Source organism: Microtus pennsylvanicus, chromosome 5 (genome assembly GCF_037038515.1).
Source record: "Microtus pennsylvanicus isolate mMicPen1 chromosome 5, mMicPen1.hap1, whole genome shotgun sequence".
Taxonomy (NCBI): domain Eukaryota; kingdom Metazoa; phylum Chordata; class Mammalia; order Rodentia; family Cricetidae; genus Microtus; species Microtus pennsylvanicus.
The window spans coordinates 17967276-17980454 of record NC_134583.1 but is presented as its reverse complement, the minus strand read 5'-3'; the positions used below and the strand labels follow the sequence as shown (position 1 = coordinate 17980454).

The 13179-nt window shown below is 37.9% G+C and overlaps 1 protein-coding gene across 2 annotated transcripts in view; it reads left to right on the top strand.

Annotated features, from left to right (window-relative positions):
* Fbxl4 (F-box and leucine rich repeat protein 4) overlaps window positions 1-13179 on the top strand; it is a 75814-nt gene that overhangs the window by 11184 nt on the left and 51451 nt on the right. For both annotated transcript variants that reach the window (XM_075971309.1, XM_075971310.1), the window contains 2 exons: window positions 388-497; window positions 1174-1755. In XM_075971309.1, coding sequence (XP_075827424.1) covers window positions 1244-1755 — 512 coding nt within the window. In that variant the 5' untranslated portion in view covers window positions 388-497; window positions 1174-1243. The remainder of the gene's footprint in view (window positions 1-387; window positions 498-1173; window positions 1756-13179) is intronic.

Here is a 13179-nt window from a genome sequence, read left to right as displayed (position 1 = left end):
TTTTATCAAATTCTGATAAAAAAATTTTAAAAACATATTAATTCAGAGCTGAGAAGTGCACGCCTTTAATCTCAGCACTCAGGCAGAGACAGGTGGATCTCTGAGTTCAAGGTCAGCCTGACTACAGAGCAAGTTCCAGGATAAGACTCCAAAACTACAGAGAAACCATGTCTCGAAAAACAAAAAACAAAACAAAATATTAATTCAGGATTATCCAAAAAGTTCTGAGAAATATAGCCTAGTTGGGAGGGTTTGTTTTTTTAATTATTTTCTGCTTTTTTCCTACCACATCACTTTTCTATCAACGTAACAAAATTTTGTAAATGTGTTTCTCTTGGAATACTTCCTAACTTAGAAATAAAAATGCTTGTTTAAACTCTGTTTCAGGACATCTTGTTTCAGCATCTGTACCTGAAAGCAGCATGTATGGTTCAGACACGTGGATGGGTACCAGCTCCAGTTCTTCCTGTGTGTGTTCCTTGATCATTCTAGCAAGGGTGAGTAGCTGGCCACTAATCAGATGCCAGGCAGCTGAGAACTGCCCTAACAAATACTGCTGTGGGTATAAATTAAATCCTGTCGTTTGGGCTGTGATATGTATTGCTGTTAATCATGTTGGTCTGAATTAACTGTCATCTCAAAAAACTGTATTCCTCTAATGTAGAATCTGCATGTAGCATGTTTGGGACAGAAGAATAATTACAAACAGGGAACATGGGAGTGGGGGATGGCTTAGCAGGTAAAGGTGCTTGCGGTGCCTAACAATAGGAGGTTGATTGTTCACATGTCAGGGCCTAAGATAATTTAGGGTAAAAGTAGTGTTTTAATAGTTCACCATGCATTTTCAATAACTAATTTTAAAAGTTCAAGTATTTGGTATTTCTTGAATTTTGGTTATTTTATATAAAATATGACTTTGGGATTCATATGTCTTCTATTGTCTTATATCAGCAGTTTGTTCCCCCTTTAGCATAAAGTTATGTATACAAGTTTCTTACAAATTACATTTGGTAAATTGTTCATGCCAGAGATAATATTTGTAGTTGAAAACTTGCATTTTCAGTTTCATTTTGGGAAATGACACTGGGGATAAAGCCTCTTTGTTGCTGTATCCATGCTTTTTTTTTTCGCTTATTTAAATTATTTTACTTCACCAAGCCATTCATTTTGTAGACCATCCTTCAGAATTCATGCATCTCACTGAGGACACCTGACCTTTTGAAGCTTCATAATTCACGACTAGATGTCACCAGTCTTTCCCATGTTAACAGTTCTGACCATGTTTTATTATATGTGCCTTCGGCGCCGAGCCAGGACAGCTACAAGAGGAGATCTGATGAACAGCCATAGGACTGTAGTGTCAAACAGCCGGACTTCCCCTCTCAACGCAGAGGTGGTCCAGTATGCCAAAGAAGTGGTGGATTTCAGTTCCCACTATGGCAGTGAGAATAGCATGTCCTATACCATGTGGAATTTGGCAGGTGTACCAAATGTCTTCCCAAGTTCTGGTGACTTTACTCAGACAGCTGTGTTTCGAACTTACGGAACATGGTGGGATCAGTGTCCTAGTGCCTCCTTGCCGTTCAGAAGAACACCATCCGATTTTCAGAGCCAGGACTACGTGGAACTTACCTTTGAGCATCAAGTGTATCCTACAGCTGTTCATGTCCTGGAGACCTACCATCCCGGAGCAGTCATCAGAATTCTGGCTTGTTCGGCAAATCCCTACTCCCCAAGCCCCCCAACCGAAGTAAGGTGAGACTAATTTTCTCATTGTTAATGATCCAGGTCATCACCGGGCGGTGGTGGCACACGCCTTTAATCCCAGCACTCGGGAGGCAGAGGCAGGCGGATCTCTGTGAGTTCGAGACCTGCCTGGTCTACAAGAGCTAGTTCCAGGACAGGCTCCAAAACCACAGAGAAACCCTGTCTCGAAAAACCACAAAAAAAAAAAAAAATGATCCAGATGGAAGTGGGTTGTGTCAGTACTGGAGGTGTTTTTTTTCTTTCTGTTTTCTTTTTGGCAGCATCCTCTTAAGTCACTTAAACACCTATGGTTTTGAGATTTATTTTCCTAAGGTCCTGATGAAGAAGCGAGATCAGTCACATGAAAATTTAGTGCATGTTTTTTACCTAAAACACCACACGTTATGATCATAGTTCATGCTATTTGCTTGTCACAGAATTTACCAAAAATGAAAAGGCATAGTTTAACACAATGGGGACTGGATGCAGTCTGCGAGTCAGTGGGTATCAGTATTTCTAACTGAGTTTCAATCCAGTGTCATGCTAATTGTTTTAAGTACTTTTAAGTGCAATCAAGAGAGGCCTATAGAGTGCTGCCTAACGAGGTTAGCCTGGATGGTAGGTGACTGTTTTCACGGTCAGTACAGTCATTTAAAAATAAATGCTAACTTCTAAGGAATCGCTGTGTTCCCCCAGCAGTCTGTTTATATCATTAACCTGTAGAGCACTCCTCGACTCTTGCTTTTATATATTTCCTTGAGGAGGTGATACGCTCTCATAGGTAGTTGTCTAAAAGTCCACAACATAGCCCTCCATACATATGCTCTCCAGGTGCCTGCAACCCACCCTTTCCCCTCTTGTAAGGTTTTCTTTGTATTGTTTCATTTCTCAGTGCAAATATAAGGGAATCAAATACATTTTGCATTTTTCTTTGTCTATACAATAATTACCACTCAAGTCATTTTGTTTCTGGTTTGTTTCTCTCCTGAGCAGTATCCATGAAGCAGAATGCTCCTTTGTTTCTCTCCTATAGCTGCATGGAATGTGTCCTGTCTGTTAACTACTCCTTAACCGATAGGCACTTAGCTTTTGCCAGTCTTCTGCTATTATTGATTAATGCAGAAAATAAAGTTACCACACATGGCTTCCTTCTTCTGTCAGTCTTTGTGGGGGATGGAGTCTCAGAAGAAATTCTTGACCAAGGGGGTACAGATTTGTATTTTGATGCATGGAGCCAAACTTCCCTCCAAAGGGTCTGTACCTGTTTATATTTCCATAAGAAATGTAAGTTTGCTTTGCCAAAAGACTTGCAGTATTAATAAGTTTCATAGTTTTGTAACTTATTAGGTGAAAATGTTACGTTTTATTACCTTTGTTAAAATTCTTTCATTGTCTCTGAGGTGGAATATCTTTTCCTTATCTAAGAACCATTTATATAGCCTTTTCCTTGGCTTATCTGATCATTGTTTTGTCTCTTCTTCTGTTGCTTATTGATCCTTCAGTTTTCAGATCTTTATGTCAATCTTAGCTATGCATTCATTGCCCATAGTGTCGGTCATGTTCGGTGTTGTTCTGAGTATCGAGAATACATCAACATCATGTACAGAATAAAAACCTTCGCCCTGTGAGCTTATTCTAGCTGAGTGGTTTATAGACCCTTTTTAACAGGTACCAATGAACTGTGGGACCCCAGTGCTAGTGTAGGAAAAGCAGAGTGGAGAGCAGTTCCCAAGACATACTGCTGGCTTGTGTCTCTGTCCTTAGTTCTAAGGCAAGTTCCTATTTTGCCAGGGAACAATTACAGAGGTCAGCTCAAGTATTGCTGGAAACTGCTTTGATAATTTATTGTGTACAGTATTGTTAATGAAAATACAAACCATCAATGCTTTATATATAGGCTATTTCCTGAAAGAAAAAAAGCAAGAATTGGCATCTTTTCTCATATGAGAATTATTTATAATATTGTCATTCTTTACTACACTGTGAACAGATTTGAGATCTATGGAACACGTGCAGCCTTTTCTCTGATCCCGGGCATTGCTGCATAGTTGATTAGATTGTGTAATTTTAAAACTTAATTTGTAGATGCCTCTGATTTGCTTTACTGATTATTTTTTAGCTTTATTCCTCAGAAAACTTGAATGATTATTAAGAGAAAAGGAGTCAGATCAATATTTATTCCTGCCGTATTAGAAATGTTGTTTTGGTTTGGTTTTTGGAGAGAGTTTCATTCTAGCCCCAAGCTGGCCTGGAACTCACAGCAGTCCTCCTTCCTCCTATTCCAAGTGCTGAGCTTACAGACATGAGCCTCCATACGAAGCTCAAAAAAGGCTTCTTTAAGTTTCTCTTATTGTGAGCTTAATAGATGCTTCATTGTCTAAAAACAAAATGAAAAGAAAGATACCTACAGTTCTTCTGCTCAGATTCAGTGACTCTTACTATTTTGGTGGGTATTACTTTCTAAATACATAGGCACTAGAAGACAAATGAAATAAGAATACCATTTATCATCAAATTACTATCGCTTACATGAAATGAGCATGAATCTTAAATAAAGAACAGTTTTACAATTATTCATGTGCTTTTGTATTTGTGTAAAAAGGTGGTAGTTCCCTTTCTCTTGTGGTCAAGAGAATTGTCATATCTTGGACAGTTGCCTCTTGTTTTAATTGACCAGTTTCATGACCTTTAGGAGTTAAAACAAGCACTTGGGTAAAAGAATGTCTTGGAGTAGTCCAGGAATTGTATGCAGGAATGAACTTTGCACAGTCTCAAACATTCAAAACTTTAAAAGGCATGCTTTCCTATTTTTTGTGATTTTCATTGTTTGCCAACAGCAAAGGGAGTTAGAGGCAGTTCTGCTAGATTTCAGTGTCTTTTAGGCTTTTTGCCTAGTGCCTTCTTAAAAGGAAAGGAAAAGAGATAGTACACAGTGACCCGTGGCTGAGGATCAGAGAATAGACTAGCTCGGGTTTCCAGTTTGGAAGAAAGAGAAAGAAGGTTGGGAAGAAAACAAATTTATGTCATGCTAAAGAAACTGGGATTGTATTATTTGGGGATAAAGCTCAGAGATTTATTTGTTTTTTGAGTACTCAAAACACTTTTAAAATGCAGTGAAGTTAGGAGAGTCGCAGAGGCTGCCGTGGGAGAATTTGCTGCCAAAGGAAGTTGCTTAAGCAGCAGTTTCATGAATTGCCAAGTCCAGTTCCCTTGTCCTTGTAGCTCAAGGACCATGATTTTATCATGAAGTCAGAATTGGCCAGACCTTTCACAGAGAATGGCAGCTTGTTACTTTCCAGTTAGCGATGGCCTGGACTGATGTCTCTAAGTACAAATGCAAGGTCTTTTATTGGATGTGTTTTGTTTTTAATCTTCAGAAGAAAACCTTCTAAGGATAACAGAGAGGGGTGATTATTATGGTCTATGAACTATAAAAGTTCCTGTTACTGTTCCTTGTTTTATGGTTCTTGATCCCCCTGGGGATAAGTTTACTGGAATTCCCATGGAGCATTCCACTTTGGAACATATCCAAAATCATCTAACCAGAAACAGTCGTGTTCCCATGGCCACTGCAGCACTGTTCATAATATAGAATCAGCCTAAGTGCTCAGCAACAGATGAACTGATAAAGAAAACAGGACATATATGTTCAGTTGATATTAGTCAACAATAAATAAGAATAAAATTTTGTCATGTTGGAAGTATGTGATCGACTTTTTGATTTTTTTTTTTTATTCTGCAGGGGTTACACTTAAAAGACTGCCTTGAGTCTCAGAAGAGACTTTGAACTTTGGTCTATTAGACAGTGTTGAGACTGTTTTAGACTATAGGAACTTTTGAATCAAGTTCGTCTGAATGCATGCTTACATTGTGATAGGGCTATAAGCCAGTGGGGTCAAGGGAATAAAATGTGATAGTTTGAATAGGTAAAGCCCCCAAAGGCTCATATATTTGAATGCTTTGTCATTAGGGAGTGGTACTACTTGAGGGGGATGTTGGGGTTTTAGGTCCAGTGGCACTCTCTCTTCCTGCCAATCTAGATGTAGAACTCTCCTGCTCCTTCTCCAGCAGCATTTCTTCCTGTGTACTACCATGCTTCTTACCATGCTGATAATGGATAAATCTCTGAATTGTAAGCAAGTCCCAGTTAAATGCTTTCCATCATAAGAGTATGGGCATAGTGTTTCTTCACAGTGATAGAACATTTAAGTGAATACATACCATTTTGTCTTTCTGGGTCTGGGACAACTCATACAGGATGATTTTTTTCCTAGTTTCATCCATTTGTCTCAAAATTCATGATTTCATTTTTTCAAACAACCGAGTAATAATCCTTTGTGCAAATTTACCATATATTCTTGATCAATTTTCCTGTTGAGGGGCATCTAGGTTGTTTTCCATTTTCTGGCTATTATCAATAGAGCATCAGTGAAATATAGTTGAGCAAGTGTTTCTGTGGGTAGGATGAAACATTCTTTGAGTATATGCTCAAGAATCATAGATTCCATCTTCATGAGGAACCTCCACACTGATTTTCATAGTGGCTGTACAAGTTTACACTCCCAACAGCAATGGAGGAGTTTTCCCTTTGTTCCACATCCTCACAAGCATGAGCTATCACTTATTTTATTGATATTAGCCATTATAACAGGCATAAGATGCAATTTCAGCATAGTTTTCATTTGCATTTCTCCGATGGCTAAGAATGTTGAACATTTCTTTAAGTGTTTTTCAGCCACTTGAGATTTTTCTGTTGCAAATTCTCTGTTTAGAACTGTACGCCATTTTGAAATTAGTTTATCTGTTTTTTGATATCTAGCTTTTTGAGTTCTCTATATGTTTTGGATATTAGCCATCTGTCAGACGTGTAGTTGGTAAAATCTGTACCTATACTGTTGACTGCTGCTTTTTCCATATGATAGTGTCCTTTGCCATGCAGACTTCTTAGTCATGAGGTCTTATATATTAATTGTTGATCTTACTGCCTGTGGTAACAGTGTTCTCGAGAAAGTCTTTTCCTGTTCCAGTGAATTTGAAGCTGTCCCCACTTTCTCTTCTTCCCAGTTTAGTTTATCTGGCTTTATGTTGAGGTCTTTGATCCATTGGTTGTTGAGTTTTGTGCAGGGTGATAAGTAGGGATTTTATTCAGATTCTTCTACATATAGCTATCCAGTTTGACCAGCATCATTTGTTGAAGATGCTGTCTTTTTTTTTTCACCCTAATGTGTGTTTCTTCATAAACATAAGGTGTCCATAGGTGTTTGGATTTATGTCTAGGTTTTCAATTCAATACCAATGATTGATGTAACTTTTTGTGCCAATACCATGCAGTACTTATCACTGTAACTTTGTAGTACAGCTTGAAATTGGGATGGTGATGTCTCATACAGTTCTTTTATTATTCAGGATCATTTATGCTGTCCTGAATTTTTTTTCCTATGAAGTTGAGAACTGTCCTTTCAAAAATCTGTCTTTCAAATAATTATGTTGGAATTTTGGTGGAAATTAAATTGAATCTGCAGGTTGCTTTTGTTAGGATGGCCATTCTTACTGTATTAATACTACTGATCTATAAGCCTAGAATTTTCCATCTTCTAATATCTTTAATTCTATCTTCAAGGACTTGGAATTTTTATTGTAGAAGTCTTTGCTTCCTTGGTTAGAGGAATACTCCAAGCTATTTTATATTATTTGAGACTATTGTGAAAAGTGTTGTTTCCCTGATTTCTTTGTCCATTTATCATTTATATATTGGAGGGTACTGGGTTTTTTTTTTTAATTTACTCTGTATCCAGCTACTTTACTCAAAATGTTTATCAGCTGTTGGATATGGAAACATTGGTGAAATAAAGATACCTTGACTACTACTACTACTACTACTACTACTACTACTACTACTACTACTACTACTACTACTACTACTTCTTCTTCTTCTTCTTCTTCTTCTTCTTCTTCTTCTTCTTCTTCTTCTTCTTCTTCTTCTTCTTCTTCCTCCTCCTCCTCCTCCTCCTCCTCCTCCTCCTCCTCCTCTTCCTCCTCCTCCTCCTCCCCCTCCTTCCCCTCCTCCTCCTTCTCCTTCTCCTCCTCCTCCCAATTTTATACCCTTGATTTCCTGGAGTTATCCTAATGCTTTAGATAAGTCCTCTATGTATGGAGAGAGTGGGCTAACTTGTCCCTGACCCTGATTTTAGTGGAATTACTTTGAGTTTCTCTTATTTAAGTTGATGTTGGCAGTAGTCTTGTTGTAAACTGCCTTTATTATATTTAGGCTTATCCCTTGTATGCCTAATCTCTCTAGGAGTTTAATAATGGAGGGGTTTTGAATTTAATTTTAAGAAATTTTTCTATATCTTATGAAATGATCCTGTAGTTTTTGTCTTTCAGTTTGTTTATATGGTGGATTACATTTATTTATTTATATATGTTTAACCATCCCTTCATCTTTGGGATGAATTCTGCTTGATCATGAAGGATGATTTTTGGCATTAATTAATTAATTTTTAATTGATTTTTATTGAACTCTACATTTTTCTCTGCTCCCCTCCCTGCCTCTCCCCTCCCCCAAGGTCCCCGTGCTCCCAATTTATTCAGGAGATCTTATCTTTTTCTACTTCCTATGAGATTAGATCTATGTAAGTCTCTCTTAGTGTCCTCATTGTTGTCTAAGTTCTTTGGGCTTGTGATTTGTAGGCTGGTTTTCTTTGCTTTATGTTTAAAAACCACTTATGAGTGAGAAACTGCCACACTGATATCAAAAGTGGTTGTACAATTTTGCATTCCCACCAGCAGTGGATGAGTGTTCCCCTTACTCCACATCCTCTCCCACATAAGCTGTCATTGGTGTTAGCCATTCTGACAGGTGTAAGATGGTATCTCAGAGCTGTTTTGATTTGCATTTTCCTGATAGCTAAGGAAGTTCAACATGTCCTTAAGTATCTTTTGGCCATTTGAAATTCTTCTGTTGAGAATTCTTTGCTTAGTTCTGTACCCCATTTTTAAATGAGTTATTTAGAATTTTGATGTCTAATTTCTTGAGTTCTTTATATATTTTGGAGATCAGTCCTCTGTCTGATATGGTGATGGTGAAGATTTTTTTCCTTTCAGTAGAACTGCCTTTTTGTCTTATTGACTGTGTCCTTTGCTTTGCAGAAGCTTCTCAGTTTCAGGAGGTCCCATTTATTTATTGTTGCTCTTATTGTCTGTGCTACTGGGGTTATATTTAGGAAATGGTCTCCTGTGCCGTGTATTGAAGACTACTTCCCACTTTCTCTTCTATGAGTTTCAGTGTGGTCATATTTATATTGAGGTCTTTAATTCATCTGGACTTGAGTTTTGTGCATGATGATAGATATGGATCTATTTCTATTCTATACATTGACATCCAGTTATGTCAGCACCATTTGTTGAAGATACTTTCTTTTTTCCATTGTATAATTTTAGTTTCTTTGTCGAAAATCACGTGTCCATAGGTGTATGGATATTTAATATCTGGGTCTTCAACTCAATTCCATTGGTCAACCTCCTTGTTTTTATGCCAGTACTAAGTTGTTTTTCTTACTGTAGCTCTGTAGTAGAGATTGATGTCAGTCATGGTGATCCTTCTGGAAGTTTCTTTATAGGATTGTTTTGGCTATTCTGGGTTTTTTGATTTCCATATGAAGTTGATTATTGTTCTTTCAAGGTCTGTGAAGAATTTTGTTGTGATTTTGGTGGGGATTGTGTTGAATCTATAAATTGCTTTTGGTAGGATTGCCATTTTTTACTATGTTGATTCTACCCACCCAAGAGCATGGGAGATCTTTCCATTTTCTGGTATCTTCTTCAATGTTGTTCTTCAAAGATTAAAGTTCTTATTGAATAGGTCTTTCACTTCTTTGGTTAGTGTTACCTCAGAATATTTTATGTTATTTGTGGATATTGTGAAAGGTGATGTTTCTCTGATTTCCCTCTCAGCTTCTTTATCATTTGTATATAAGAGGGCTACTGATTTTTTTGAGTTGGTCTTGTATCCTGCCACATCACTGATGGTATTTATCAGCTGTAGGAGTTCTTTATTAGAGTTTTTTTTTTTAGCTTGGGTCTTTTTATAGGTGAATTGAGTCCATTGATATTAAGGGATATTAATGACCAGTGGTTGTTAACTCTGGTTATCTTTTGGTAGTAGTGTTTGTGTGTTTCCCTTCTTTGGGTTATGCTGGTGGGGGATTATCAGATATCTGTGTTTTGTTAGCTTCCTTGTGTTGAGGTTTTCTTTCTAGTACTTTCTGTAAGGCTGGGTTTGTGGATACATATTGTTTAAATCTGGTTTTGTCATTGAATATCTTGTTTTCTCCATCAATGGTGATTGAAAGTTTTGCTGGGTATAGTAGTCTTGGCTTGCATCCATGGTTTCTTAGTGTCTGCAGCACATCAGCCCAGGACCTTCTGGCTTTCATGGTTTCCATTAAGAAGTCGCGTGAAATCCTTATAGGTCTACCTTTATATGTTGCTTGTCCTCTTTCCTTTGCAGCTCTTAATATTCTTTCTTTATTCTGTATGGTTTTGCATTTTGATTATTATATGATGAGGGAACTTTTTTTGATCTAGTCTGTTTGGTGTTCTATAAGCTTTGTGTACCTTCATAGGGATATCCCTCTTTAGGTTGGGAAAGTTTTCTTTTATGATTTTGTAGAATATATTTTCTGTGCCTTTGAGCTGGAATTCTTCTTTTCTACCCATTTTAGTCTTAGGTTTGGTCTTTTCATGTTGTCCCCAATTTTTTAGGTGTTTTGTGGCAAGAATTTGTTGGATTTAATGTTTCCTTTGATCAATGAGTCTATTTCCTCTGCAATATCTTCAATACCTGAGCTTCTTTCTTCTATCTCTTGTGTTCTGTTGGTTATACTTATCTCTGTAGTTCCTGTTTGTTTCCCAGATTTTCCATATCCAGAATTCCCTCAGTTTGTGTTTTCTTTATTGCCTCTATTTCAGTCTTCAAGTCTTGAACTGTTTGCTTCACCTGTTTGATTGTTTTTTTCTTGGTTTCCTTAAGTTTCTTTGAGGGATTTATTAATTTCTTCCAATTTTTTTGTTTGTCTTTCCTCCATTTCTTTAAGGGAGTTTTTCATTTCCTTTTTAATAAAGTTACGTTTAAAGTTGTTTTCTCCTGCTGCTTCTGGGTTGGGATAATTAAGTCTTCCTGTTAGGTGACCACTGGGTTCTAGTGATACCATGTTGCTTTTTAGGTTTTTGGATGAATTCTTGCATTGGCGCTTACCCATCTTTTTCTTCAAATGAGGCTGGCAGTGTCTTTGCATTTTGCTCTAATCCTTGCAGTGGCTGTCTGAGTGTTTGGGAATTTTTTTTAGTCTGCTCTGTACTGTCAATGTCTGTGTCTCACGAAACCTCTGAGGTCTCTCTAAGTCTGCTCTCTTTTCTTCTTTCCTGGTTTTCTCTCTTGGTCCTCTCTCTAGACCCCCCTTAGTGTTGTAGCAAGCTCTTGGTCCCCTTAGTATTATAGCAAGCTCTTGGTCCTCTCTGTATTGTAGCAAGCTCTTAGTCTCCTTAGAATTGTAGCAAGCTATGTTTCAGAGTTCTACTGAGGTTACAGGAAGATAGACAAGTTTGGGGGTGGGATGGGACTAGTAGTTTGTAGGGTCCGGTGGATGGGGTTGGGTAATGGGGGAGCCTTCTGCAGAGAACTCCCCTGCTGACTGTCTGGAAAAGCTGAGGGAGTTGGGGGAAGGGGCCTGGGGTTTTGTCCCACTGTGGAGGTCCTAGAGAGTGGGGTGTCCTGCCACATGGCTATTCACTCACCTCTTAATTCCCCTCAGTATTGGAGCAAGCTCTTAAGTCCCCTCAGAATTGGAGCAAGCTGTTTTTCAGAGTTCCACCAAAGCTGCAGGAGAAAAAGCCAAGATCTCTCTAAATCTTTATGTAGGCATTTAGTGCTGTGAATTTGTCTTTTAGAACTTCCTTTATTATGTCCCATAAGTTTGAGTATGCTGTGTATTTGTTTTCACTGAATTTTAGAAAGTCTTTTAAGTTCTTTCTTAATTTGTCTTGACCCATTTTTCATTCAGTAATGAGTTGTTTAGTTTCCATGAGTTTGTAAATTTTTTTCCTGCTGTTGTTGATACCCAGCTCTAATCCACGGTAATAAATACTGGGTATTATTTCAGTTTTCTTGTATCTATTGAGACTCATTTTGTGCCTGAATTTGTGGTCAGTTTTGGAGAAAGTTTCTTGAGGTCCTGAAAAGAAGGTATATTCTGTTGTGCTTGGGTGAAATGTTCTGTTAGTTTGGTTTATAGTATCAGTTAGCTCCACCATCTCTCTACTTAGCTTTTGTCTGGATGACCTGTCTGTTGAACAGAGTAGGGTATTGAAGTCTCCTTCCACCATCAGTGTGTGTGTATGTTAGTCAGGGTTCTCTAGGGTAGGAGAACATACAGAATGAATTTCTTTGTGTGTGTGTGTGTGTGTGTGTGTGTGTGTGTGTGTGTAGAGGAATTATTAGAATGACTTACAAGCTGTGGCCAAACTAATCTAGCATTGACTGACTATGAACAAAAGTCTAAGAATCTAGAAGTTGCTCAGTCCAGAAGACTGGCTTGGTCTTCAGTGCATTCTAGAATCCAAAGAAGTAGGCTCTAATGCTAGCAAAGGAATGGATTTACTAGCAAGGTGAGGGCAATCAGGGAAAGAGCAAATGCTCCTTTATTCCATGTCTCAATATAGACTTCAAGCAGAAAGTGTAACCAGATTAAAGGTGTGTTTTCTCCTCTCAAGATCCAAATTAAAGGCAAGTGTGTTTTTCTGCCTCAACCTCCAGATCAAAGGTCTTTCTTAAAAGTCCCAACTAGAAGTGAATTCACCCACTTCAAACCAAGCAAAAAAATCTCTCACAGGTGTGCGCTCCATTTCTGGAATAGTTCATTCCAGATGTAGTCAAATAGGCAACCAAAAATATCCGTCAATGTGTATAAGGGTCAATATGTGATTTAAATTATAGTAGTATTTCTGTTATGAATTTGAGTGTTCTTGTGTTTGGGGCATAGATATTAAGAATTGAAATGTCCTCTTGATGAATTTTTTCTTTGATGAGTGTGTAGTATCCTTCCCTATCTCTTCTGATTAGTTTTAAAGTTTATTTTGTCATAAATTAAGATTGCTGCAACAGCTTTCTTCTTAGGTCTGTTTATTTGTAATCTTTTCCCATCATCTCACCCTGAGGTGATGTCTGTCCTTGATGTTACGATGTGTTTCTTGGATGCAGCAGAAGGATGGATACCTTTTTCACATGCATTCTGTTAGTCTGTGTGTTTCTTTTTATTGGGGAGGTGAGACCTTCGACGTTGAGACATATCAGTGACCAATGATTGTCAATTACTGTTATTTATTGTTGTTGTTGGTGGTGGTGATAGTGATGATGGTGGTTGTGTGTGTGTGTGT